This window comes from Tachyglossus aculeatus, chromosome 21 (assembly GCF_015852505.1).
Source record: "Tachyglossus aculeatus isolate mTacAcu1 chromosome 21, mTacAcu1.pri, whole genome shotgun sequence".
Taxonomy (NCBI): domain Eukaryota; kingdom Metazoa; phylum Chordata; class Mammalia; order Monotremata; family Tachyglossidae; genus Tachyglossus; species Tachyglossus aculeatus.
In genome coordinates this window covers 27,035,321-27,061,977 of record NC_052086.1, presented here as the reverse complement: position 1 = coordinate 27,061,977, position 26,657 = coordinate 27,035,321, and the positions used below count along the sequence as shown (strand labels likewise).

The window sequence follows — 26,657 nt, the reverse complement described above, 5'->3', positions numbered from 1 at the left end:
TCCTTGTGGACGACTCTATGCTCGGTGGGTGTCAGCGGCCCTGAGAAGGGATCTCGGGTTCAGGTAACCAGAGAGCTGGGTTGGGCTGCGGCCAGGGGATTGTGCTATGCTAAGCTTTGGAGGAGGCCTGATAGCTCCCAACAGCCCTTGCTTCCGCTTTCCCACCACGGGTGGGAAGCGGAGGTTGGTGGTGATGGCCGGCTTCGGGAGCACAGGAATGGGAGGCGGTTTTCAGTGACAAGTTACAAGCATTTGTAACTCTGCCTAGGGCAGAAGTGAGCGTCTTGGCAGAGTGAACGATCGTGGCTTGCCACCCTCTGGCATCCAGCACGTAGCAGTACTCACAGCTACTGCTCCACGCTGGGCTCATCTCAGCAATGCCTCTGCCTTGGGCTGCAGAGGGCCCTGCCCAGAGCCGAGCTGCTCAGACCTCTCAGAATGTCCGGAGTTCAGGGACTCTGATTTACCCATCCCTGTCATGGGTGGAAAAGAGCTCTGGTTTTAGACCATAAACTCCCTCTCTAGACGGTAAGCTCCTAGTGGTCAGGGTGCATGTCTACCAACTCTTTTATATTGTACTCTCCCAATTGCTTAGTACAGTGCTCTGCACGTAGTAAGCACTCTAAATACCACTGATTATTGGTTATTAATAATAATAATAACAATAATGGTATTTGTTAAGCACTTACTATGTGCCAAGCACTGATGTAGATACAAGGTAATCGAGTTGTCCCACTGCGGGGTGGGGGGCTCACAATCTTAATCCCCATTTTATAGGTGAGGTAACTGAGGCACAGAGAAGTTAAGCGGCTTGCCTAAGGTCACACAGCAGACAAGTGGTGGAGGCAGAATTAGAACCCATGTCCTCTGACTCCCAAGTCCATGCTCTTTCCACTAAACCACACTGCTTCTCTTCACTTCACTTCTCTGGGCCTCAGTTACCTCATCTGTAAAATGGAAACTAAGAATGTGAGCCCTTATATGGGGCAGGGACTGTGTCCAACCTTACTACCTTGTATCTACCCCAGTGCTTAGAACAATGCTTGGCACATATTAAATGCTTAACAGATACAGTCATTATATTGGTTCCCTCTAGACTATGAGCTCCATGTGGTCAGGGAATGTGCTTGGTACAGGGCTCTGCTCAGTAAATACCAGTCATGGATTGATTCCACACCATCTCACCACTCCAGATGGAATAGATCTAGAGTTCAGCCAAAAAAGCCCCCAAAACATCACTAGTCTAGGGTAGCTTTTCATCAAATGCAATTAGAATTCCATTTAGATTTAATGAGTGGTATTAGTGCGCTTAAGAACAATTGATAACTATCAAGGGTTAATAAACTTGCACTCCAGCTAGGCAGCACTTTATAAATCTCCAGAGCCTCAGTAATCAATGATCGTTTGCCAGCAGCCACTTTGGAAGCTAAAAGCCTCTTGTTGCCTTCAGCTGGGGAGTCTGCGTGGAGTCGGGTGATTTGGTTTGGCCTTGCAGAGCTCATCCTGGGCTGGGGGATGGGGCTGAATGGACTCAGCTGAGGGAGGGCCAGCCCTGCCCCCCCAGCAGGGGTGGGGTAGGGTGGAGGGTGCAGGGCAGGCCGCTGGCTCGCTCCTTGGAGGACCCCCAAAAAACTGGGGCAGAGGGTGAAGGAGACAGGTGCGATCTTATTCATTCAGTCGTATTTATTGAGCACTTAGTGTGTGCAAAGTACTGTACTTAGGTGCTGCCTCCATCCATCCATCCAGCTGTCACCCCAGGTCCCATTCACCACTAGGATTTTGAAAGTACTCGGTGAACCGCAGGGGAATAGCAAGTCCTGGAAAATGAGCTTGCCACTTCATTCATTGCTCTTCACTGAGCACTTAACTCTGAGCAGAGCACTGTACTAAGCTCTTTGAAGAGTACAGTACAGTTGAGTTTGTAGGCACGATCCTTACCCTCAAACAGCTTACAGTCTAGCAGGAGAGACACACACTGGAAGAAATTACAGCTTGGGTTTCTGCTGGAGAGGGAGCAGTTTTAGTGAGAGGTGACCATCCATGACAGATTAATGCTCCTATCTATTGACCACCCCCAGGGGCCCTGCACCTCATTTGCACCAGGCCATATTGTCTTGCCAGAAACATCTCAAATTCTTGAGCCGCTCCTTCAGCTAGACCTGGGACTCCTCTCTGCCTCTGACCCCTGTGCCGAGCACCTTGAAATCTGTTCGGATTTTGCCCTGAGACCAAGCATTTCCCAATCCCAACCCACCCTTCCACCTTTGCCCCTACTCCTGTCTCCAGAGTCCGACCTCACCCTTGGGCTTTACCTCTTCAAACTGTTATCCTGTCCCTTGGGCTGACCTTTTGGTACTCAGTCTATGGCTACAATACTAGCCAGAGGTGGAAGTGCTCCTCCTCAAGTGGTGGGGAGAGAGGGTCTTCCCAGCCAAGCCCGCAGCAGCTAAGCCATGTATAGAGGAGACTCGTCTATTTCCGCTGGATGGAGGGAAATGGAGTGACTAAAGGGAGAGCTGGTGAAACAGACACAGTGATGAAAGGTGCTTCTCATGGGTCTGGTCTTCCTATCCAGGGCCTTGGGCTGGCTGACTTGACTCGTGATTTGGCCCAGTCACGGTTGATTTTAAAGCCATCTCCCCTGCTAGATAAGAGCTCCCAAGGGCAGGATTCATATATACTTACCCTGTTGTAATCTCCCACATTCTTAGTAAAGTGCTCTGCACTCAGTATGTGTTCAGTCAAAACCATTGATTGATGAATTGATTAGGAGCAGGTGAGAGAATCAGAATGTAGACAACTCTCTTTGCCTCAGGTGGGTAGGTGCCGATGTAGAGACTACAGTCTCGGGGGCCACGGGTGAAGTGGAGATTTGTCCTTGGTAGTGACCAGAACTAGTTTGCGAACCAGAGCTGAATCAAGGGAACCTGGGGATCTCTGAGGAAGGTGATAGCTGGGAGTAGTTGGAAATGGAAATCCTTGGTAAGTACACATCAGCTTCTAGAATCTTGGGCCTGAGCTTTGGTGCAGAGAGTATCCCAAATGGCAGTAATCCCAGGAATGTCCTTTACAAGGCAGCCCTGGGACTGTTCCAATGCCAAGGATTATGGGAGGGCCATCCTGAACATCCAGGGCATATGATTCAGGAAATTCCCATGGACTGCTCACTGTCCCCATATGTGGGTAGGTGGGTGGCTCTCCATGTGGCACGCACGTCCCCCGTCAGCGGTCGGTCCGAGCAGGCCTTGGGACCGAATGTGGCCTGAAGCCCGAGTCTTTCCTTGATGACACCCATCTGGAAGGTGTTATTTTTTGGAGCGGCCTCGTGAGATTTGAGTGAGTCTGATTAGATCCATAGCGGAGAGGACAGATGGCAGACTTCTGCCCGGCTGTGGGTCTCCACACGGCCTGGGTTTGGCCTCCGGGGGTCTGTAGTGGTGGTGGTGGGGGGGGAGGTGGACGTGGGGTCGGTGCTTTGAATGAGCCAGGCCGAGCCTAACTTGTTTAGAGGCTGCTCTGAGCCCTTGAAAGGGAAGGGCTAAGGGATTGGGACTCCCAGCGCCAGAGGGGAGCAGTCAGTCCTCCTGCTGGGGATAAGCGGTTGGAGTGGGCTAGGAGAGAAAGATGTGTGCATCAGAACAAATGTTTTGCTGTCCTCTGAGCTGCTCCTTTTACACAACAGCCCCTGAGGAAGGTTAGAGGGATTCTGGGGAAGGCAGGTGATGGGAGTCTGTCTGTCTTGGGCTTGTGAATTTTTGTCTGTTCATCTTTGGAAAGACCGTGGATTATTTTTATAGCTTTTTGGCAATAAACACACTGTGTAAAAATCAAGGAATTATTCAAAGCTAATTAACTGCTTATGGCTTGGTCTCTCCTTGTCTAGTTAGCTTGGACCTCTCTGTCCATGTCTTCTTTCCTGTTAATCTGTCCATCTTTGAGCACAGAATCAGCAAGACCTAATGGAAAGAGCCTAGGAACCAGAGGTCCTGGGTTTGAATCTCATCCCCAACTTTCCTGCTTTGTTACCTTGGGGAAGTCACTTCACTTCTCCATACCTCAGTTTCATCATCTGTAGGATGGCGATTTGATGCCTATCCTCCCTCCTACTGAGACTGAGAGCCTTAAGTATGATGGGGACTGTCTGATCTGATGGTCTTCTATCTACCCTTGCACTTAGCACAGTTCTTGGCACATAGTAGGTGCTTAACAAATACTACACTTATTATTGCTGTTGTTGTTGTTGATCTTTTGGAATTCTGTAAAGATCATATAAAACCATGAAATCATCAGAAAGGGTACAGTCTGAAACTGCATCTATTTTAATTTTTTTTTTAATGGTATTTGTTAAGCATTTGCCATGTGCCAGGAACTCGACTAAGTACTGGGATAGAAACAAGACTATCAGGCTGGGCACAGTCCATGCATCACATGATTGCTCCAGGTCTTAATCCTCATTTTACAGATGAGAGAACTGAGGCACATACAAGCTGAGTGACTTGCCCAGGATCACACAGCAAAGAAATGGCAGAGCGATATTAGAAGCCAGGTCTTTGTGATTCCTCTGCCCATGCTCTATCCATTAGTCCATGCTGCTTCACTGCTCAGAGAGAATCAGATTGGTTCCTAAGATCCTTGAGGGCAGGGATCGGGCCTACCAACGGTATTGTACCCTTAGTGCAGTGCTCTGTGTGCATTAAGTGCTCAATAAATACTATTGATGGATTGATTGATTGATTGCGCAGGCAGCTTGTCTGTCCATTTGTCTACTAGCCTTGCACCCCATATTCAGTTTCCTCCTTTCTGTTTGCTGGTGTTATTCTGGCCTCATGGGTGGTCACACTGTTTTTTGGGGTTTGCTTTTTTTTATGGTATTTGTTAAGCACTTACTATGTGCCAGGCACTGTATTAAGCGCTGGGGTAGGTACAAAATAATCGGGTTGGACGCAGTCCCTGTCCCAAATAGGGCTCACAGTCTTAATCCCCATTTTACAGATGAGGTATCTGAGGCCCAGAGACGTTGAGTGACTTGTCCAAGATTGTATAGCAGACAAGAGGTGGAGCTGGAATTAGAATCCAGGTCCTTCTGACTCTCAGGGCTGTGCTTTATCCACTAGTCCAGACTGTTTGCCTGGCGGGGTTTAAGTCAGCACCCAATGTCTGGTTTGGTTATTTACAAGGGCGATTGATTTGTGTTAATAAAGCTGCTGAGATAAGCTGATGGAGGATTTATACCTTTCCGAAAACAGTTACCCTGTGGATACTCTTTTTATTTTCCTGGGGTTTGATTGCTTTGGTTTTCCCGCTGCTCTGTTAAAATTAATTTCATGCCCCAGTTCACCCTAGCGATGGCAATTTCGAAAGCTTTTAAGCCATCCTTAGCTGCCTCCCTCCTTAATGTCACCCTCGGGGTGGGGCCCGTCTCGATTTTCCTGTGCCAGTGTTCCCGAGGTGGTGTTCCACAGGATCCCGTTCCCGCCTGCCCACCTGAGGGCCTTCCTCCCTCCCTCGCTCCCTCCCTTTTAATTTATCTTCTGCCAGGCTCTGGAGGCAGAACTTGAAATTCACAATTCTCCAGCTCACAATGGGTCGCTGTCCAATGAGGGGTGGGGAGCCCCCTTGCTTCTTACAAATATATGGAGGAATGAAGTTGGGCTAGCAGTCCAAAAGGTCAGTCCTTGGTGTAGTCCATGTTCGGCAAGGTGGCCACTGCTTCGGTGGATGCCCAGGCCCCGGTCCGGCAGGAAGTGGAGCTCCCGACATTCGCTATTACTAAATGGAAGGTGTCTGTGATGCAATGTCCGCTCATGGTGCTGTCCCTTTGCCACACAACATCCCCCTGTGACCTTATGACTCTGCCGAGCTGTTCCTCAAAGTGGTGGTGCAATTGAATGGGTAAAATGAGGTCGATCCTGGGAAAATCTCCCTCTCACCCTGTCTGGGCTGCTGCCTTTGACTCCCATTCTGGTAGGAAGCTTGATTCCAGGTGCCCAGAAGTCCTGATTTGTTAACGTTAGTCAGATTTGGGATCTCCCTATGAACTGATCAAACCATAGCCTAGTGGAAAGAGCACAGGGCAGGGGGAGTCGGGGGGAGCCGGCTTGCAGTTTGCACTCTGCCAATGTTCTGCTGTATGACCTTGTGCAAGTCACTTAACTTCTCTGAGCTTCAGTTTCCTCTTCTGTAAAATGACGATAAGATATCCATTTTCCCTCCATTTTAGGCTGTGAGCCCTATGTAGGACAAGGGCTGTGGATTTATCTCATTTCAAACCCAGTGCTTAGTACAGTGCTTGATATAATTTTGATAGGAATAATAAGGCACAATCTCAACTCTCCTTGGTTCTTTGGGAAAACTATTGAAATGATGCTCCATTAGATTGTAAATGACTACTTAGCCTGTTGTCCCTTGAGAATAGGGATGGTTTGCATTCTTTTATGTATTTCCCAAGCTCCTAGGACAGTGCTCTGTACACTGGAACCACTTAGAAAATATTGCTGCTGGCAATTTGGCCAGTCTCCTTGCTGTTCCAGGACTTCTCCCTGCCAGGGAAGTTGAAGTTGTTGATGAACTACAAGAACCTCAAGCCTGGAAGCAATCCCGGTGGGGACCAATTTCCTGAGCTGAAATCTCCAGGCCCCTCAGGCCCCACCGTCATTGCCATGGGAGGACAAATAACTTGTCTGCTTCTGTCCCAGGAGGGCAGATGGGAACTTTCTACATTTCTTTCTAAATTTCAAGTGTCTCCATGGATTTTACCTTTAGGAAAGAGGCGCAGAGAGCCACGATTTCCTTCCCCTGTCTCTCCAAGAAGGACAGTGTGTCCATCTCCGCCCACCCTCCTGCTTGGTCCCTCCGCTTTCTCACTTAACCAGAAAGCACTGCAGTCCTGTTTCACAAGCCCTCCTCCTCTCCCGCGGGCCAGGCGGGGCCCTGGTAGGCAGACTGTTCCCTCTCTGGGGGTCTGTTCCCATCCTGGCTGAGCATTAGACCAGGCACTGCTGCTGCCAGAGCCGGGCTGGGGAGCAGGGGAGGGAGTGCGGGGGGGCTAGGAAGATTCTCTAGATGCACTCCAAGGGATAGAGTCGGGCCCTTCCTTGGAAGAGCCTGTGTTTTAGTGGAGGATGTAAGGCAGCCAGTGCGCATATAAAGGCCAGGTTTTTTGAGAAATCTCAGCCTGGCCTGGATCTGGCCCGGCCCGGGCCCTTATCCCGCCTTCCTTGGGGCGGTCAGTGGGTGCCCACAAGTGCCCCCCTGGCTCATCGCACGAAGCAGCTCAGCCACAGACTCCAAAGGGGTTAGACCCAGGAGGGAGGCCAAAGACTGGCGGGAGCTGAGCCCTGCCAAGCTTTCTCATGGTCACCAGCATTGCGCTTGCCTGAGTTGGGTGCCGAGCACTGTTTTTGGTCCTATGGAGCATGTGATGTAAGAAGCCAGAGACCCCGACCTTCAAGGAGCTGGTAACCTCAGGGAGACCAACAGGCACAGATTTCCAGATATTCAATTGTGATAGTAGTAGTAGTGGTTTTTACTAAGCGTTTGCTGTGGGCAGAATACAGTGCCCCGCAGACAGTAAGTGCTCAATAAATACTATTGATTGATGGACCTGAGCGGATATGCGGGTGGAAATTAGACATTAACCCTGTCCTGGAGGGTTTCTCAATCTAGGATTTGAGCCCAGGGATTATGTCTACCAACTCTAATGCACCGTACTCTCCCAGGCTCTCAGTACAGTGCTCTGCACACAGTAAGCTCTTCAAAAATACCATTCATTGATTGCTTAGATTAAGAGAGCGACCACAAGCAGTAAAGAGAAACCTAAAGAAGCCAATAAGAAAATAGCCAAGGGGAAGGGATATGCCCGAGAAGGTTGGAATTTGTCAGGGAATGTCTCGTGGAGCGGGGGGCTTTGCAAGAGGGGGCCGAGTGGGTCGATAGAAAAGGCGATGTCACTTGGGCCATCCGTGAGGGAAGGATTTTTTCGGGGGATGCATGGGATTCGGGCCCAGCCAGTATCTTGAGGACCAGAAAAGGCCCTTGCATACTGTCAGAGTTCTGAGGGCTGAGGGCAGGCACATGTTGGGTTTAAAAGCACTGGGATGGGGGAGAGGGGAGAAGGTAGCAGGTGCAGCACGCCCTGGGACAGCATGGTCAGGTGTAGCACTCCTCTCTACTATTTCCCCTTCCTGCCTCCCAGCCTTTGACTGTCTGTTCCCACCAGCGGGTGGGCCTTTACAGGGGTAGATATGAGATAATCAAGTTGGAAACAGTCCCTGGCCCACAAGGGGATCATAAGCCAAAGAGGGAGGGAGCACAGGTATTTAATCCTCCTTTTATAGATGAGGAAACAAGCTTAGAGAAGTTAACTGACTTGGCCAAGATCACAAAGCAGGCAAGTGTTAGAGCTGGGATAAATACCCAGAAACTCTGCTCTCTCCACTAGCCATGTTGCTTCTTAATGAATCCCATGATTTTTTTATGGTATTTAAGTGCTTACTGTGTGCCAGGCACTGTACTAAGCGCTGGGGTAGATGCAAGCTAATCAGGTTCGATGCATTCGCTGTCCCACGTGGGGCTCACAATCTTAATCCCCATTTTAAAGGTGAGGTAACTGAGGCACAGAGAAGTGAAGTGACATGCCCAAGGTCACACAGCAGACAAGTGGCAGAGCCAGGATTAGAATCCAGGTCCTTCTGACTTCCAGCCTGTGCTGAATCCACTAGGCCATGCCGCTTCTCTATAATTACCAGTATTGTTTATTCAATCATATTTATTGAGCGCTTACTGTGTGCAGAGCACTGTACTAAGCGCTTGTACTAAGCAATTGTTGTAGTATGGAGTCCTGCAGACTCAGGCTGTTGCGGAAGTGGCCGTGAAGGTCAAAGCTGGGAAGCCAGGCAAGGTGCTAGGATCCCCTGCAAGCCAGCAAAATCACAGACTTTGGAGCTGGGCTTCATCCCTTTTCCCCTGTCTTCTCTGCTGTGTGACCAGTGATTTCTTTGAGCAGTTTCCCTTGACACCCCAACCCAACAAGGTGGCAAAATCAACCCTCCCCTTTGGTTTGTGTCATCCAGGATGGGTAAAGGCTCCAGGTTTAGCCTTGTTCAGCAGTCTCTTCTCAGAGAACCCAGTGTGTGTGCACAAATGCCATCATTACTATTATGTACTTTCTCTCTCTCTCTCTCTCTCTCTCACTCACTCACTCACTCTCTCACACACACACACACACACACACACACACCCCAGCTTCCCCTAGACCTCCACAGCTTCTTGCCCACAATTTAATCATTAAAGACAGGCCACAGATGAGCGACGTTGTGCTGGCTGTTATAAAAAGCCCTCCAGGCTTGGCTCCGCTTTTCCCGGAGATTTTGTTCAATATATCATTATAATAATGGTAGTTATTAAGCATTTGCTATGTGCCAAATGCTGTACTAGTGCTGGGGTAGTAATCAGGTTGTACACAGTCCCACAGGGGGCTCGCAGTCTAAGTGTGGGAGAGGGAGAACAGGTATTGAATCCCCCTTTTTCAGATGAGGAAACTAAGGCACAGAGAAGATAAGTGAATTACCCCAAGGTGACAGAGCAGGCAAGTGGCAAAAGTAGGATTAGAATCCAGCTAGTTGGCTTGGGCCTCTTCCCTAGCTGAGTCTGATCAGCTCAGTTTCTGTCATTTTTTGCAAGCAGGGTCCTGGGAATTTTGCAGTGTAAAGTTTCGTTGTTTCAGGAAAGAAAATTCTCTAACTTGGCCTGTGGGCATCTCAGTGCTTCTGAGCCCACTGTTCGGGGATTAGGAAAGACCCCTGGGGTGTGAGTGAGGGTGTTTGTGGCCTTCAGATCACTGTCTTCTAGCCTGGCTGGTGTTTAATTACAGCTACTGTGGCCCACCCAAATGGCATAGGCATTCCAAATCTCAGCTTCGGTGTCCTGCCAAGTCACAGAAAGTTGATGTAAAATTGCTGTCACTTGAATTTTTCTCCCCAAATCTCTCCCTGAAAGCAAGCAACATGCTTAGGGGAGCTCTGGTTGGTGACCGGGACCCTGTCCATTCCCCTTTCCAGCACCCGGATATATCCCAGAATGCTTGAAGACCGCAGTGTTCATGAGACAGTTGGCCTGAGTTCACCTCTTGTGAGTGGGGCTGACACAACCGAACTGCAGAGAGATAATCCCGAGCTTGTTTGCCAAGACCATGTTCTAGGGCCCGGCCTCCTGGGGAAAGATAGCTGGGTGCAAACATTCCCTAGCAGGTCGGAAGAGACTTTGATGCCCGCTGGTTATTTCCAGGCCTTAGGTGATAAACCGCCGCCACTTTGAAGCATGGCTAGGCTCTCCAGCTGCAGAACGTTGGCTGATAATGATCAAGGTCAGGGCTTCCTAGCCATGGCCCAGGGACTTCTGATCCTTCCACCCTGTCTGATGTGGTGAAGGTGGCTTGGTGGAACTGCCTGCTTAAATTGGGTGGCCGACTGCCATGTGTCCAGGGAACTCAGAACTGCCGGTGGTCACCTTCTCCTCCCCTGTTGTGGAATAGATTGGGGTCATTGGGTCTCTTTAGGTTGGCCTTGAAGGAGAGGCAGAAGGCAAGGGGATGGATTGTGGAGGGGATTTGGGCAGTTGTTTAAGGAAACCAGGCATCTGCCTTGTGCCTGGAAGAGTAATAGCCATAATAATAACTGTGCTATTTGTTAAATGTTTATGATACGTGAAACATTGTTCTGAGTGCTGGTGAAAGATCTAGATAGGTCAGTTACAGTCTGTGTCCCACACAAGGCTCACATTCTAAGTAGGAGGGAGAACAGGTTTTTAATCTCTGTTTCCCAGTTGAGGTAACTGAGGAACAAATAAATTAAGTGGCAGAGCTGGGATTAGAACCCAGGTCCCAGGCCCAGGTTCCTTCCACTAGGCCACGCTGCTCCTCCAAGTTGGATCCCCGATCCTTATCCCCTCTAATTCCCTTCTAAGAATGATCATTGTGGTATTTATTAAGTGCTGTCTATGAGCCAAGCACTGTGCTAAGATCCCAGGCTTGAGTTCTACCATTTCAGCCCGTCGACCAACCAGTGGCATTCGTTGAGCGCTTACTGTAGGCCGAGCAGTGTTCTAAGCTCTTGGAAAAGTACAGTTCAACAGAGTTGGTAGATATATGATCCCTGCCCGTGAGTTTACAGTGACCATGAACCAGGCCTCAGTTTCCCCATCCTTGAAACCAGAAGAGAGTTAGCAGAAGGTGCCATGCTGCTAAGATGTTAGTACTAATAATCATTCTGATCGTGGCATTTGTTAAGGGGTAAGTATATGCCAAACCTGTCACTGGAATGCTTCCTGCTTGGCCGGGACAGGACAGGAGAGCCTTGGCTACAAGTTTGTTTTCCTGAAGAAGCAGGCCGGAGACAGAGTTAAAGTAGCCACATCCCCTGCCTCTGATGCACCCTTCCCAGTTCTGGGTGTGCAGCCTCCAGAGTACTTACTCAAAGCCCGCCATCCACCAGCAGTGCAGGGTAGCCTGTGGAAAGAGCACAGAGCCTTTGGGAGCCAGAAGACCTGGATCTAATCCCAGCTCCAGCACTCGTCTGCTGTTTGACCTCGGGCAAGTCACTTTGCTTCTCTGTGCCTCAGTTTCCTCATCTATAAAATGAGGATTCAGTTTTTTTAATGGTATTTATTAAGCATTTACTGAGTGCCAGGCATTCAGTGTTCTAAGCACTGGGGCAGACTCAAGGTAATCAGATTGGACACTGTCCATGTCCCTTATAGAGCTCACAGCCTTAATTCCCATTTTGCAGATGAGGTAACTGAGGCACAGTGAAGTGAAGTGACTTGCCTGAGGTCACACAGCAGACAAATGGCAGAGCTGGGATTACAACCCAGGTCCTTCTAACTCCCAGGCCCCTGCTCTTATCCACTAGACCAGTCCGCTTCCCTAATTTTCAATAGCACTGTTATTGCCAAAGTGTTCTAACTCTAATTAGTTCATTTCGGCCCTCATGACAACCCATTTTACAGATGGGGAAACTGAGGTGCAGAGAAGTTAACTCGCTCCATGACAGTGCAGAGTTGAACCTGGGTCTTCCAGATTCTAAAACAGTGCTCTTCCCCTTCTCCACACCACTGTGAGCCCCAAGTGGAACAGAGATTGTAACTGATCTGATTATCTTGTACCTATCCCCTTTGTTACTTCAGTGCTTGACCATAATAAGTGCTGAACAAAGCTACTTATTTCATTATCACTATTATTGTTATTATTATTGTTATTAATAATAATAATAATGATGGCATTGATTAAGTGCTTACTGTTCTAAGCACTGGGGAGGTTACAAGGTGATCAGGTTGTCCCACGGGGGGCCTCACAGTTTTAATCCCCATTTTACAGATGAGGTAACTGAGGCACAGAGAAGTGAAGTGACTTGCCCAGAGTCACATAGCTGACAATTGGCAGAGCCAGGATTTGAACCCATGACCTCTGACTCCAAAGCCTGGGGCTCTTTCCACTGAGCCATGCAGCTTCTCTAGTGGCTAGAGCGTGGGCCTTGGAGTCAGAAGGAACTGGTTCTAATCCAGGCCCCACCTCTTATCTGCTGTGTGACCTTGGGCAAGTCATTTAGTTTCTCTGTGCCTGTTACCTCATTTTTAAAATGGGGATTAAGACTGTGAGCCCTATGTGGGACAGGGACTGTGTCCAACCTGATTAGCTTGTATCTACACCAGTTCTTAGTACAGTGCCTGGCTCATAGTAAGCACTTAACAAATGCCATAAAAAAAAATTAAAGAGGGTCCAGGAGTGGACCCATTCATCATTCGTCCAGAGGTGCCTGCAGCAGGCCTGTGGAAACCTCTTTCCTTCCTAAGTGCAGCCAGGAAGGGCACCGATGCAGCCATCTTTCTTTAACTTCTGAAAGCCTTCCCCTCCCAAGCAATTTTCTGGATTGACCCCATTCAAGTGGGAGAGATTTTTTGTGTGGGACTGTTCTGTTTGGTCACATTTCCTGACAGGAAGCCAGTGCCGCTGTTTGCGTCTCTGTGACGCTTTTTTTTCTTTTCCCCCTATAAAAACTTCCCAAACAAACACCTTGGCAGATCCCGCAGATTGGGAGCTGGTAAAACCAGAAGCCTTGTAAGATTTGGCCCAACTGCTGCCCTGTGGGCACCTCGGGGTCTGGTGAGAGCAGCAGAAGAGTGAAGGAAGCTTGAGTTTCCCTGGGAGTGGACTGGGGGTTGCCTGCTTTGGGTTTTGTTTTTTTGCATTCCGTTGTTTCAGGTCTGTAAGCTCCTTGTGGGTAAGCCTCAAGCCCGCCAAGCCTACTGTATTATTACTAATTAATCAGTCCATCAGTGGTATTTATCAAGCCCTTACTGTAGAACAGTGCTTCGCACATAGCATGCGCTTAACCAATACCATCATTATTATAATTATTATGCTGATCACTGTACTGAGTGCTTTGGAGAGTACAGTACAATAGAGTAAGTATATATGATCCCTGCCCCCAAGGAGCTTATGGTCTAGAGCAGTGTGGCCTAGTGGAAAGAGTGCAGGCCTGGAAATCATCGAAGCTGGGTTCTAATCCCTGCTCTGCCATTTACCTGTTGTGTGACCTTGAGCAAGTCACTTAACTTCTCTGTGCTGCAGTTCTCTCACCTACAGAATGGAGATTCAATACGTGTTCTCCCTCCTACATAGAATGTGAGTCCCATGTAGAACCTGATTATCTTGTACCTATCCCAGTACTTAGTACAGTGTTTGGAATATAGTAAGCACTTAACTAATACCACAGTTGTTATTGCTCTACATCCAGTAAGTGCTCAAAAAATACCATTGATTGATTGATTCGAGCCAGAGATTTCAGGGGTCAGGGTGGGCCTGGAGCTATGGTGTTCCTGTGGCTTCATCAAAGTTGTGAGCGTTGCTGAGGGAAGCCAGTTCTGTCTTTACCACCAAGCATTTGAGGTTGTCCCAGAGAAAAATTCTTACAGGGGTGGGGGGTGGAGGGGGAGGGTGCTTTTGGCAGGGGAGGAATGGTGGGGAGAAGTCTCAGCCCAGGACTGGTGCAGGGTCCTCATTAAGGACGGAGAGGTTATCAGTTCATTAGGGTGTTCCTGGGGCCTGAACCTCCAAGTCACGGCCTCTTGTTTTCCGCTGGATAATCCTGTCGGGGTCCCAGGAGATGAGTGTGGGGTGACAGGGAGCACATGGGAGTCTAATGAGATGGTGTGTAGAGAGGGAAAAGAGAGCCCTTGTCTTCTTCTTGGAAGTTATGCCGTTCTTCTCCAACTAGTGAATGATTGCTGCCTGCTCCCAGAGGTCACTTCTGCCAGCCTTGGTGGTTTTCCCTGAGACCATTTCCCCTCTCTTCTTACAGTAAAAGGACTGCTCAAGGGGAATTGGGAAAACTGAACCAGGACAGTACATCAGCAATCAATCAGTCAGTGGTATTTATTGAGTGCTTACTGTGGGTAGAGCACTGTACTAAGCACTTGGGAGAGTACAGTATAGCAGAGTTGGTAGAACTGTTCCCTGGCCACAGTGAGTTTACAGTCTAGAGGCCCTAGAGACAACTCATTAGGGTGATATCTACCATCTCTTCTCCTTTCTGCCCTCTTACTCTCTCCTTCATTCCCCACCTTTCTTTTGGAGAATGGAGCAACATCAGGAAATGCTCAATCAAAAGTATTGAGTTTTTCTCTGGGCAAAGCATTCTACTAAGTGCTTGGGAGAAAACAATAGACTTGGTAGACATGATCCCTGCCCTCAAATCACTTACAGTGTATCAATCAATCAGTGACGTTTATTGAGGACTTACTGTGTGCAGAGCCCTGTATTAAGTGTTTGAGGGAGAACAATAGTAATCGTGATAATCGTGGTATTTGTTAAACGCTTACTCTGGGCCAAAGACTGTGCTAAGCAGTTGGGTAGATACTAGTTAATCAGATGAGTCACAGTTCCTGTCCCACACAGGGCTCCCATTCTATGTAGGAAGGATATAAATACTAAAATAAATTAAAAGTAAGAGGAAGGAACAGAGTTTAAAAAATGTGGACACGTGCTGCTGGGAAGAAGGGGAAGTGAGCACCCAACTGCTAAGGTGATGCAGAAATGCTGAAGTGGCAGTGGAAGGAGAAACAGGGTGGGAGATGTGAGATACATCAGGGAAGGCATCTGAAGGGCCCTGTCCTAAGGAGAGAAATCAGGTGCCTACAAGCTGGGATGGCCAGGAGGGGACTGGCTTACCTAAGCTTGCCTGAAAACTGAGCTCCTGTATTGACTCACAGAACCCCAAGCCAAGTTGGTTGATACAAGAGATGCATCCTTGAAGTTGCAGAGATGCAAAGTTGGTTGCCACGATGCATTACCAAAGGAAGCAAGGGAGGCATTCATCAGCCCAAGAAGGGTTTGGATAAATTCATGGCTGAGGGAACCTTTGGGAGAAAAGTCCCAACTTTGAAGGCTCAAGAAGTGTTTTTTTAGAGAAATTGGAGGGTAAAGTCACATACGGGTAGGCAATCCTTCCCTATCTGTGAGGCTCTTGGGGGCCAAGACCTCAGGACAGCATACCCCCACTCGCATCATGAGCCAGACTCTCAGCTGGGACATCCCAGGGCTGGGGTCAGACCCGCAACTTTCCTAAGACCTCAAAAATGGGGTCTTTCTGGCCAAGGACCACAGTGAAGTCTGGCCCTTCCCATCCTCCACTTCCTCTCACATCCCTGCCCATGTCTTCCCCCTGCACTCCCAAGGGCATGTTGCCACCTGTGCCAGAAGGAGGGTGGCCATCACGCTGATCCTCCAGGGGCCCTTAGCTGCCACTGTGAGAGCCAGGAGGTTGGGCTGGACTGGACGTGACCATCTGACCCAGTACATTGTGACTGCTGGTCTCCATAAAAGCTGTCTGGAGGAATGTTCGTGCACATTTAATGTATGGGCATGGTCATTTCTTGATTCCTTCCGGATATTGCAAGGAGCCAATAGACTCTAAGACCTGTGAGAATCACACTTAGCTTTGGGCACAGAGAACAACGTTGATTGTATTTATTTTCCTGTCCTTTTTTGGAAAGCCTGGGCTGGTATGTTTCCTTGCCCAAGTAGGCCAGATTAAATTAGTCATTGAACAGTTGATTGATTACAATTGAATTCCTTTCTGTTCTTTCAGTTATATCCGTTAGTGGTATTTATTGAGCGCTTTCTGTGTATAACACACTGTACTGAGCCCTGGGGAGAGTACAGTACAGCAGAATTAGAAAACACATTCTCTGCCCAGAACAAATTAATATGCCATGCATACAACAAGGATGGCCATGGTCAATTATTGAGCTGCTGGTCACTCTTTGAGGGTGACTAGTTTGGCTCTTAGCTGCAGCTAGCTGTGCCTCCTGCTCCTGCCTCCTGGACCCTAGAGCCATAGGCTGATTTTAGTAGGGAAGCATCTCCTGCAATAAAGGTTTGAGGATCGTCCTGTCCCTTCAGGTAGACAAAGTGTAATTTGAGGCATCAATCCATCCATCATAGATATTGATTGGATGCTTATTCATTCATTCAATCATATTTATTGAGCACTTACTGTGTGCAGAACACTGTACTAAGCACTTGGGAAGTACTAGTCGGCAACGTATAGAGATGGTCCCTACCCAGCAATGGGCTCACAGTCTAGAAGATTGCATGTAGCACACTTTACTGAGTACCTGGGAGGGTCTCCCAAGTATTTAGTACAGTGCTCTGCACACAGTGCTCAATAAATACGATTGATTACTAGACATGATCTCTCCCCTCAAGTGAGCATCACTCAAGGACTACAGGGATATTGCAGCACCCACAGATAGACTCACAGTTAGGAGTCAGTGTGCCTGGTGGGGAATGTCTTGATCACCAAGAAATAGGACAGAGGCCATCCAGCACTTAGAACAGTGCTTTGCACATAGTAAGCGCTTAATAAATGCCATTATTAGTACTAGTAGTATTACAGCAGGCCTCTCTGGACTAACACTTTTTCAACTGTCTGGATTGGGGGACGGGTCTCCAGCAGCCTCAGAACAGGGAACAGTGCTGGGTCCTCAGCTAGGATCCAAATTTCAGTCTCGCCTTTACCCCCACGCTACATGCTGGACTCTACCTTGAGGATGAAGCTGAAATCATACACTGCCTTTCCTCCCTAAGGCCCCCAGAGGTCTCAGTGAGGAATGAGAAAACTTCACCCTCCAGGGAGAGAGAAAGCAAGGAAAGAGTCACTGGGGAAAAGTTCAGGAAGAAAGTTCCAGGAAGTCTGAGCCCTAGGCTAATTGGAGGCCTTATTTGAGATGGTTGCCAGCGCTCAATCAGTGGCCAGAATGAGGAAATGACTACATATGGCGTCGACAAACCCACTGAGACAAGAACACCGTTGGGCAGGCTTTTCTAGCTGCTTGCCTTCCAGGGGTTGGTGGGATTGAAGGATTGGGGAGAAATAATTATAATGATAGACAATGCTAATAATAATAATAACCAAATTTGTTATGTGGATGCCAAGCTCTGCTCTGAGTGCTGGGGTCAATACAAAAAAAATCAGACCTAACTCTGTCTCTGTCATACTTGGGCATTAGGAGTTTTGTTTGGAGTGGAAAATAGAGAGCGAATGGGTTGACCCTTTGTCTGAAATGGGTAGTTGGCGGACACTTTGCTGAGACGGAGCACAGGGTGCAGTCGACCCAGGCCTGCAGAAGCAGTGCACAGGAAGCCTGTTTTCCCCAGGGCTGGGATTGTGGTCCTAGGAGCTTGGAGTTTGGAGGTTGTGGGCAGCCACCCCAGAACATTTCAACCGGAGACGGCACCGCCTGACTGGTCTGGGGGTTGGGGAAGGTGGATGGAGGAGAAAAGATGGGTACAGTCGGGGTGGAGGGGGGAGGAAGGTGGGAAACAGCGGTTGCCCAAAGAGGGGAAGGAAGCCACGGTGGGCACTCACGGGACCTCACATGCCACACAAAAGCCACTTCCCTTGCGAGGCAGGCTTCCCGCCAGCTCCAAGGTGGGAGCTGCTGCTTCCACAGCCCGAGGTCATGGGGCCTCCTAGCAGGTAGGGAGAAGACCCAGGACCCAAGATCCATCCAAATGAATTTCCCCTAGTGGGAGGCCAGAATAATCAGTGCAGGAAATGCGAGAGTTCTAGCAGTTGTGAATTTACCTGAGACATTTGACCATGGAGGGGAGAGGAATGAAGGGAGATGGAGATGGATGGAAGGGTAAAGTCGAGGTGTTACTGTTCTTGCTCTGATCTTTCCCCTCTCTTTGCAGAAACCAGGCAATGCGGAAGAAGTTAATTTTATACTTTAAGAGGAGAAACCATGCTCGGAAACAGTGGGTAAGTAAAGCCCCAAGTCATCCCCGGTCATGCCAGGGTGACTTCTGCTCTCCCTTCCTCCCAAAATCAGGATTTATCTGCGTGGGGCGGAAAATGGATCTGCACACTTGATAGCTGCTTGCCGCAGCTGTTCAGTGACCTGAAAGCCTCCAGTCTTGTGAATTAAAAGAACGCGACAGAAAAGAAGAAAAAGCAAGTACTGTATCAGTACATACCAAGAGGGGAGGGAAACTCAAACTGAATGGCACTGTTGACGCGGGACTGTTGTCCTAGGGAGACTTAGAATGCTGTGTCTTATGCGTCCAAAAAAAAAAGCCTTCTCAGCCCATGGCAGATGATGGGGATGGGACTGGACCAAACCCTGTTTGAAAACCTGGAAAATCGGGTATTAAATATTCATCAGAGAATCCATTGTGGGTTGTCTTTGGGGGAAAATGTAGGATTCTTTGGCGAATCTGAGGAGATGTGGTCAGCTAGACCTTGGCCATAGGTCATCTTGTTCACAGGGAGGGGCAGGGGAGCATGACCTCTGTGAGGTTCTCTGCCCCCTGCAAATGGGAAGACTTCTTTCTACCTTTGAATTGTATAAGGGCTTAGGAGAGTAGCAAGGAAAATCAGGTTTTACAGGGAGCGCAGAGCAAGTGGGCGAGAACAGAAGAAAAACAGAAAGTGGAACCTGTTAATTGCATTTCATCGTCCACACGCAGTGGAAAAGCAAGAAATTAACAATCCAGGTCTGCCGCAAGGAATTATGGTCCTAAATCTTTTTGGAATAAAACTCACAATCTGGAGATGCCGAAAACCAGCTTAACCTTATTTTGGAGCTGCAGGTTGGGGACATCAGCAGTCACAGGACTGGCCTGGAAACCTATGAAGAACAACAATCGGGAAAATCTCCAGGCCCACTTTGGGTCAGTCCTTGGGATTTTGAGGTTTGGAGGGCATCTGTCAAGGGCTCAGTCAGCTTCATCACCTCTCCCCCACAAAGAATAAGGCTACCCCTTAAGGAATGAGCTCTCACGCTGATGTGTGGCCACTTTAGACCAGACGTAGCAAGTGCTGGAAACGGGGATTCTTCAGAAAATCTGGTTCTTGGCCAGTTTGACTCACTTGACTTTTCATACATCTGCCCGGGGGCTGTCGTTAGCCAGAAGCTGGTTCTGGGGTCTGGGGGTCAGGAGACCACCTTCCTCAAAATTGAGACACACAGCTCCAGCCTGAATTTCAATGATTGGCGTAAGAAGCAACCATGTTGGACAGCTGCAGATGCAGCAAGCTGATAATTCATTCTGCTCTCCCAACTCTGGAGGTGGAGGGGCAGGTGGCCTACAGTCGGGATGAGGAGCTGGTGAGGTGGAACCTACCTGGAAATGAGGAACTCTAGGTAATGATTTGGCCCTGAGCTGTCCCAGGGAAGCAGCTGAAAGCTAACTTTCTTTCCACTGCCCTAAAACCTTCTCCAGGAAAAGAAACACTGCTGCCACTTTTGCCACAAGTTTGTGATTTCCCATATTAGGGGTGGATGGCCTAAACAGAGACTAAAGTTGCAAAGGATGTAGACTCCTGGAGGGCTCAGATCAGGATGTCTGGACTGCAGTAACATTCATTGGTGAGGTTCGGCCTACCAGCCAGAAGCCCATAGGCAGCAATGCCAGGGAAACTGGGTCTCTTCCTTAGATACCCCTTAAAGGCACTGGGTTCCTGCTTGAGATCCCACAGGGGCAGGGAAGATTGGACTTGAGAATGATTTTCCCTCAGGTCTGGGCTTCATCTCTTGCCCCCTACTCCCTTTCTGTCTTTCTCCTAAGCCAACATGATTTCCCAATAAATGCCCATCTTACTTTTTTTTATGGTGTTTGTTAAGTGCTTACTATGTACCAGGCACTGTACTAAGTGCTGGGGTAGATACAAGTTAGCTTGGACACAGTCCAGGTCCCATTTGAGACTCACAATCTCAATCCCCATTACACGGTTGAGGTAACTGAGGCCCAGAGAAGTGACGTGAGTTTCCCAAGGTTGCACAGTAGACAAGGGGTGGAGCTGCGATTAGAACCCAGGTCCTTCTGACATACAGGCCTCTGCTCTACTCTCTAGGCCACGTTGCTTCTTGAGCTCGTATTGTGTGCAGACCACTATACAAAGCATTTAGGAGAGTTCCGCTTAATCAGTAGACATGACTCCTGCCCTTCGAGGTTACAGTCTAGCTGGGGAGATAGGCCCTGAAATCCTGTCTGTGCTTAATAAATACTAATTGATGAGGATTAGATGTTGAATGGTATGGTAACACTGCCCACCCTGATTGGCTGGGGATAAGAACAGAAACTGGTGAGCTTTTGGGAAATTGGTTGGTTTGCGTTTCTTTATGCAGCCACTCTTTTCAATAAATGTCACATTTAGCACAATTGAGTAGGTTTAATTGCACTCAGAGGTGTGAAACGAGAATGGCTAGCAGCCATCAGGAAGGAGGTAGCTGTTTAACTAATTAAAAAGCTCCAGACCTTTGCTATATGAATCACACAGATGAGATCGCTTTAGGCTTTGGGTCTTCTTCCGCAACTGAGGCTTCCAGACGTGAGGCTCCGTCTTTTCTCTTTCCCCCATTCTTCTCAAACAGGTCTCCAAGCCTGCAGCGCACAATTCAGGGAGCCCTGAATTTACGGTTGAGTAAATCACAGGCTGCAAAAAGCCTCTGAATGTTTGCAGCATTTAAGCTGCCTCCGTTATGAACCAGCGTTATTAATCTGGCCTTCGACAAAGGCAGGGCTGGAGATCTGGGGCGTGGAGGGGGACTTGAACTTGGTTTCTAGAGCTGGTTTGAATGGTCTATGGAGTGGCTTCCCGGAGGCTGGGGAAGCTCCGGAAGTAGAAGAGGGGACGGACAGCTGACTGCTGAGCCAGTTGGACCCCGGAGAGCAGGCAGGAGGGTTTCGGGAGAGCTGGGACGACCCAGGAGCAATCTGGGGAGACCTGTGGATTTTGAGAAGTAATTGGAGGCTCCGATTTGCCTAGAAAGGACACCAGAGGGAATGGCAGGGGAGAGCCTCGAAAGCCACTCTGGGTGTCCTCTGCCTGTTTCTGCAGTGGCCCCAGACATTCCTGGGGAAGCTCTTCTCACACCCCATTGCCAAGGGACCCTTCAAGAGCCCCAGCCTCTTGGCACCCTCGCTTCTCTTTGCTTGCCAGCTTGCATGAGGAAAGAAGAGCCGATTGAATAGGAGATGGAGGCAGGGTTAAGTAAAACTGTCCAGGCTGTTGGTCCTTTTTTTTTTTTTCTTACTGGTATTTGTTAAGCGCTTACTGTGTGCCAGGCATTGTACTTAGTGCTGGGGTAGATACAAGCTAATCGGGTTGGGCACAGTCCCTGTCCCACATGGGGCTCACAATCTTAATCCCCATGGTACAGGTGAAGGAACTGAGGCACAGAGAAGCGAAGAGACTGGCCCAAGGTCACACAGTAGACAAGTGGCAGAGTTGGGATTAAAATTTAGGTCCTTTTGTACTCTCAGGCCTGTGCTCTATCCACTAGGCCCTACTGCTTTCTTTTCTCTCACACCGGGAGTGTTCCGTCCCCAAAGCAGATGGGAGCAGAACTCACGGTGGGGTCTGCCCCAGGGAGGGCTTGCAGATCAATGCTCAGAAAGTCTCTGGAAGGGGGTGGGGGGTGGTCAGGTGGGCGGGAGACTCCGGGCGATGCCCAGAGCCACACCAAGGGCCCAGAGTGGAGGCCGCTAGCCAAGGTGCTTGCCCTCCCAGGTGGGCAATCTGCAGGATTAGATTGGGGGCAGAAGAGCAGGGAGCAGGCAGCAATACATTCAGAATCCTGCACGGGCAATAGCAGCAGCAGCAGTCACAGCGCCAGGAATATTTATTGACAGCTCACAGTGGCTCGGCACAGTCACAAGGCAAAATTGTGACTGAAAAAGGTGACTGAAACAGGCAAAAAAGTCAGAGGTCATGGGTTCAAATGCTGGCTCTGCCAGTTGTCAGTTGTGTGACTTTGGGCAAGTCACTTCACTTCTCTGGGCCTCAGTTCCCTCATCTGTGAAATGGGGATTAAGACTGTGAGCCCCCGTGGGACAACCTGATCACCTTGTAACCTCCCCAGCGCTTAGAACAGTGCTTTGCACACAGTAAGCGCTTAATAAATGCCATCATCATCATCAAAATGCCTGCCTTCTTGGAACTTCTTATTGACTTTGTTGACATAGTGCTCTGTCTTCAGTTGCCCTAGAAGCCTCAGTGTTGTTTAGGGGGGAAAATAGTCGCACAGAGGCCAGACGGACTTTACCTTATGTACCAGGGTTCCAGGAACACAGGTGTCCTGAGCAACCCCCTGGGCTCTGACCCCAAGCCTGTCCTTCCCACGGGAACTTTGCTTGGCAGTCTTGGTCCAGAAAACCCTTTTCCAGCTCTCTGGACACCACACAAGTTACAGTCAGGCCAGGCAGAGTCCCTGTCCCACAGGGGCTCCCAGGCTAAGAGGGAGGCAGAACAGATATTGAATCTCCATTTTATAGGTGAGGAAACTGAGGCGTAGAGTGGTTAAGCGACTTGCCTGCTGTGTGACCTGGGATTAAAACCCGGGTCTCCTAACTACCAGTTCCATGTCCTTCCTACTAGGCCAAGCTGCCCTCAGGGCCCCACTGTACCTGGCTCCAGGATCCTGGCCTGGGCGGGCGTCCCATCCCTAACCCCGACCGCTGCCACTGCTGCCCAGGGCTAGGAACCCCCTGCGTCACCTGGGGCTTTCTCCCAGAGGGGAAGTGAGGAGGGACGCGAGTCATTTCTCCGCCCAAACCGGCCAGGGACTTTCAGGCCAGGGGAATGAGGGGAAGGAAGCTGGCACCCAGCCAGGCGGCCGGCCTTCCCAGCCTTTTGATGTTGAAAGGAATAGGCGCCGTGAGCCCTTTCTGGACCACATGTGGTTGGGGCTGAGGTTTTCGGCCTCATCCTGGAGGCGGGGCCTAGGGATTTCATGTTGCTTTTCTTGTCACTGAGCTCCACCTCCAAGTTCTGATTTAATTCTTCCCCCGACCCGTCCCCCTCCTCCAAAGCCACGTGATCATTTCGAGGCCTCTTGCATAGGTTGCCTCAGTCGTGGTTTTGGGCTTGTTTACCAATGTCATCAAGAACCATGGGGGCCGAAGTTAGAAGTCTCAGGGGTTTGGGGAGCAGAGCTCAGGGGTCTCCCCACCATCTCAACTCTCCAGATTACACAGGAAGTGTCCTAATAACTCTGTCGGCCTATCCAGGGACCTTCAGTCACCTTGAGACCAGGCACCCCTTGTGGAGCAGGGGCTGTGTCTGACCTGATTATTTTGTCTCTACCCCAGAACTCATTATCATTATTATTCACTGACACTCACCTGGAGGACAACAGGGCCCGATTTCCGCTCCCTCCGGTAGGACCTCTGAGACTGACCTCAGCTTTGTCTCGGTGCCAGTAGGCTTCCTTCTCGAGTGAGCCAAATTTTGTCTTAGAAAACCAGCACGGCCAGATTACAAACCAAACAGGCTTTTGGTGTGCCTGGATCCATTCCACCCTAGCCAGCTGCTTCAGCAGATCCCCTCAGATAGGCCTTGAAAGTGGCAGAGTGGGAGAGCCCTCGCGAGAAGTGCAGACAGCCGGAAGATGAGCCAAAGTGGCCAAAGAGAAGTTGGATGTCAGGAAGCAATGAAGAGGTAGATGCTACTGATTGGCACAATTCTGGCCTTTCTTTTCCAGCTGCAGTGTAAAAGGAGCAAATGGGCTGTTCATCTCCCTAGCTGCCTCTGCCCTCTGGCTTCTCCTCACCATCACCACAAAAGGAGAAGGATTTCCGTGGCGACCTCAGGCCCCAAACCTACCCTCCCCTGGGGAGTGGGACCCCTTTGAGTCTTTCTCTCCCTCTCCCCTCACCCACCTCACCCCCCTGCCCACCCGACATTCATTATAAAAGCCTCCCTGTCCAGACCAAAGTCCTCTGGTCACTAAACTGCCACCAGCAAATCTGCCTTCGCCTGGGTCTAATCCAGTTGCCTCTAAACCCCAGTTGTGTCTAACCCTACCCTCCTCAGCCCTCCGGGCTCTTATTCTGTGAGAGCACTCCCCAGAGAAAAACCTGGGAACTACTGCTGCCTTCCCCAATTTTCATTCCTTGCAGTGCGGGGAAACAGAATCAATCAGTGCAATTTATTGAGGGCTTACTGTGTGCCGAGAACTGTACTAAGCACTTGGGAAAGTACAATGCAACAGAATTGGCAGACACGATCCCTGCCCATAAGTAGGAGATTAAGACAGTGAACCTCGTGTGGGACATGGACTGTGTCCAACCTGATTTGTTTGTATCTACCCCTGTGCTTAGCACAATGGCTGGCACATAATAAGTGCTTAAATACCATAAAAAAAGTAAGTGGAGACAGACATAAAAGAGTAGGAGGGGTGTATTGTGTGCTCAAGTATAAAGGAATATTGTGGCATAAACAGTGCAGGTGGCCTTAGCCAAAGTCATCCGGCTAATGCTTCCCAAACTGCTGGACCTTAGTAATGAGAGTTGGCTCTTGTGTTCTGGTGGAGGAGAGGTCTAAAAAGAGAGCACAAGTCTGAACCTTTTAATTCCCCAATTACAATAGGCAGCCCACACCCCTATTCCCAGCCCTCCCCCATTCCTCCTTTGACCTAATGTTCTCTTGGCCGGTACCCTCCCAAAAGCTATTCAAAATCGTGAGTTTATCCAGAAATTGCAGTTCCACGCTTCTGCCTTAGCTGCCACATATGATACCAGAGGTCCAAAACTAATTCCCCAAGAAAGCCCCGCTCAGCCTTGCTGCCCTCACTGCCCTCTGCACGAAGGATTGGCGTTACAAGACGGAGGGGAGAGGAGAGGAGAGGGGAAGGTTGGGTGGTGGAGAAGTGGGTGACAGACCAGGTTTCTTGAAGAGCTGACTGTGAGCCCACTGTTGGATAGGGACCGTCTCTATATGTTGCCAACTTGTACTTCCCAAGCGCTTAGTACAGTGCTCTGCACACAGTAAGCGCTCAATAAGTACGATTGATTGAGGGGAAATTGACCTGGGATTGGAACAAGGGACCAGCAGTACTGTCGTTCCACCTTCGGTCAGTAGAGGGCAGCAGAGCCTGTTGTTGGATTCATTCATTCATTCATTCAATCGTATTTATTGAGCACTTACTGTGTGCAGAGCACTGTATTAAGCGCTTGGGAAGTCCAAGTTGGCAACGTATAGAGACGGTCCCTACCCAACAACGGGCTCACAGTCTAGAAGGGGGAGACAGACAACAAAACCAAACATGTGGACAGGTGCGCCCTTCCTGAACCATGAGGGTTGTCGGTGACTGTCCAGGATGGCCTTGTCTGAGGGCCCACTTGGCCGTGGAACTGCGAGTCAACTTGGCTGACCCCTTCCCCTGGGCGCTCCTGTCCCAGAAATAGATGCCAGGTGCCTCTCCCCCACCCCCCGTACATATAGTTGGTTTTGTCTCCCCCTTTTAGACTGTGAGCCCACTGTTGGGTAAGGACTGTCTCTATATGTTGCCAATTTGTACTTCCCAAGCGCTTAGTACAGTGCTCTGCACACACTAAGCACTCAATAAATACGATTGATGATGATGATATAGAAGCAGCGTGGCTCAGTGGAAAGAGCCCGGGCTTGGGAGACAGAGGTCATGGGTTCTATTTATTTACTTATTTATTTATTTATTTATTTATTTATTTATTTATTTATTTATTTATTTATTTATTTATTTTACTTGTACATATCTATTCTATTTATTTTATTTTGTTAGTATGTTTGGTTTTGTTCTCTGTCTCCCCCTTCTAGACTGTGAGCCCACTGTTGGGTAGGGACTGTCTCTATATGTTGCAAACTTGTACTTCCCAAGCGCTTAGTACAGTGCTCTGCACACAGTAAGCGCTCAATAAATACAATTGATTGATTGATAATCCCGGTTCTGCCGCTTGTCAGCAGTGTGACTTTGGGCAAGTCACTTAACTTCTTTGTGCCTCAGTTACCTCATCTGTAAAATGGGGATTAAGACGGTGATCCCCACATGGGTCAACCTGATCACAGTGCTTCGTGCATAGTAAGCGCTTAACAAATGCCATTATTATTATTATTATTATAATACTTGAACAAGCACGTGTGCACAGCATTGCAGCATCAGGCAACAAATAAAACACCTGAAAATAAACATGGAATTTCACTGACGGGAAGGTCATTCTTGTGACTCAAGTAATCAAAGGAGTCTCTGGACCTGAGTCGGGAGAAAACCGTGACCGTGCTCTCACTCAGTCAGGGAAGGGAATCCACCACAGGGACGGTGGTTCTGGGGAAGTGACT

The 26,657-nt window shown here is 49.2% G+C and overlaps 1 protein-coding gene across 1 annotated transcript in view; it reads left to right on the top strand.

Moving 5' to 3' along the window:
- The window catches only part of NCOR2 (nuclear receptor corepressor 2), a 443,860-nt gene that overhangs the window by 274,965 nt on the left and 142,238 nt on the right, over window positions 1-26,657 (top strand). Inside the window, exon 9 of the mRNA XM_038762437.1 lies at window positions 18,254-18,320. Within this exon, the coding sequence (XP_038618365.1) occupies window positions 18,254-18,320 (67 nt within the window). The remainder of the gene's footprint in view (window positions 1-18,253; window positions 18,321-26,657) is intronic.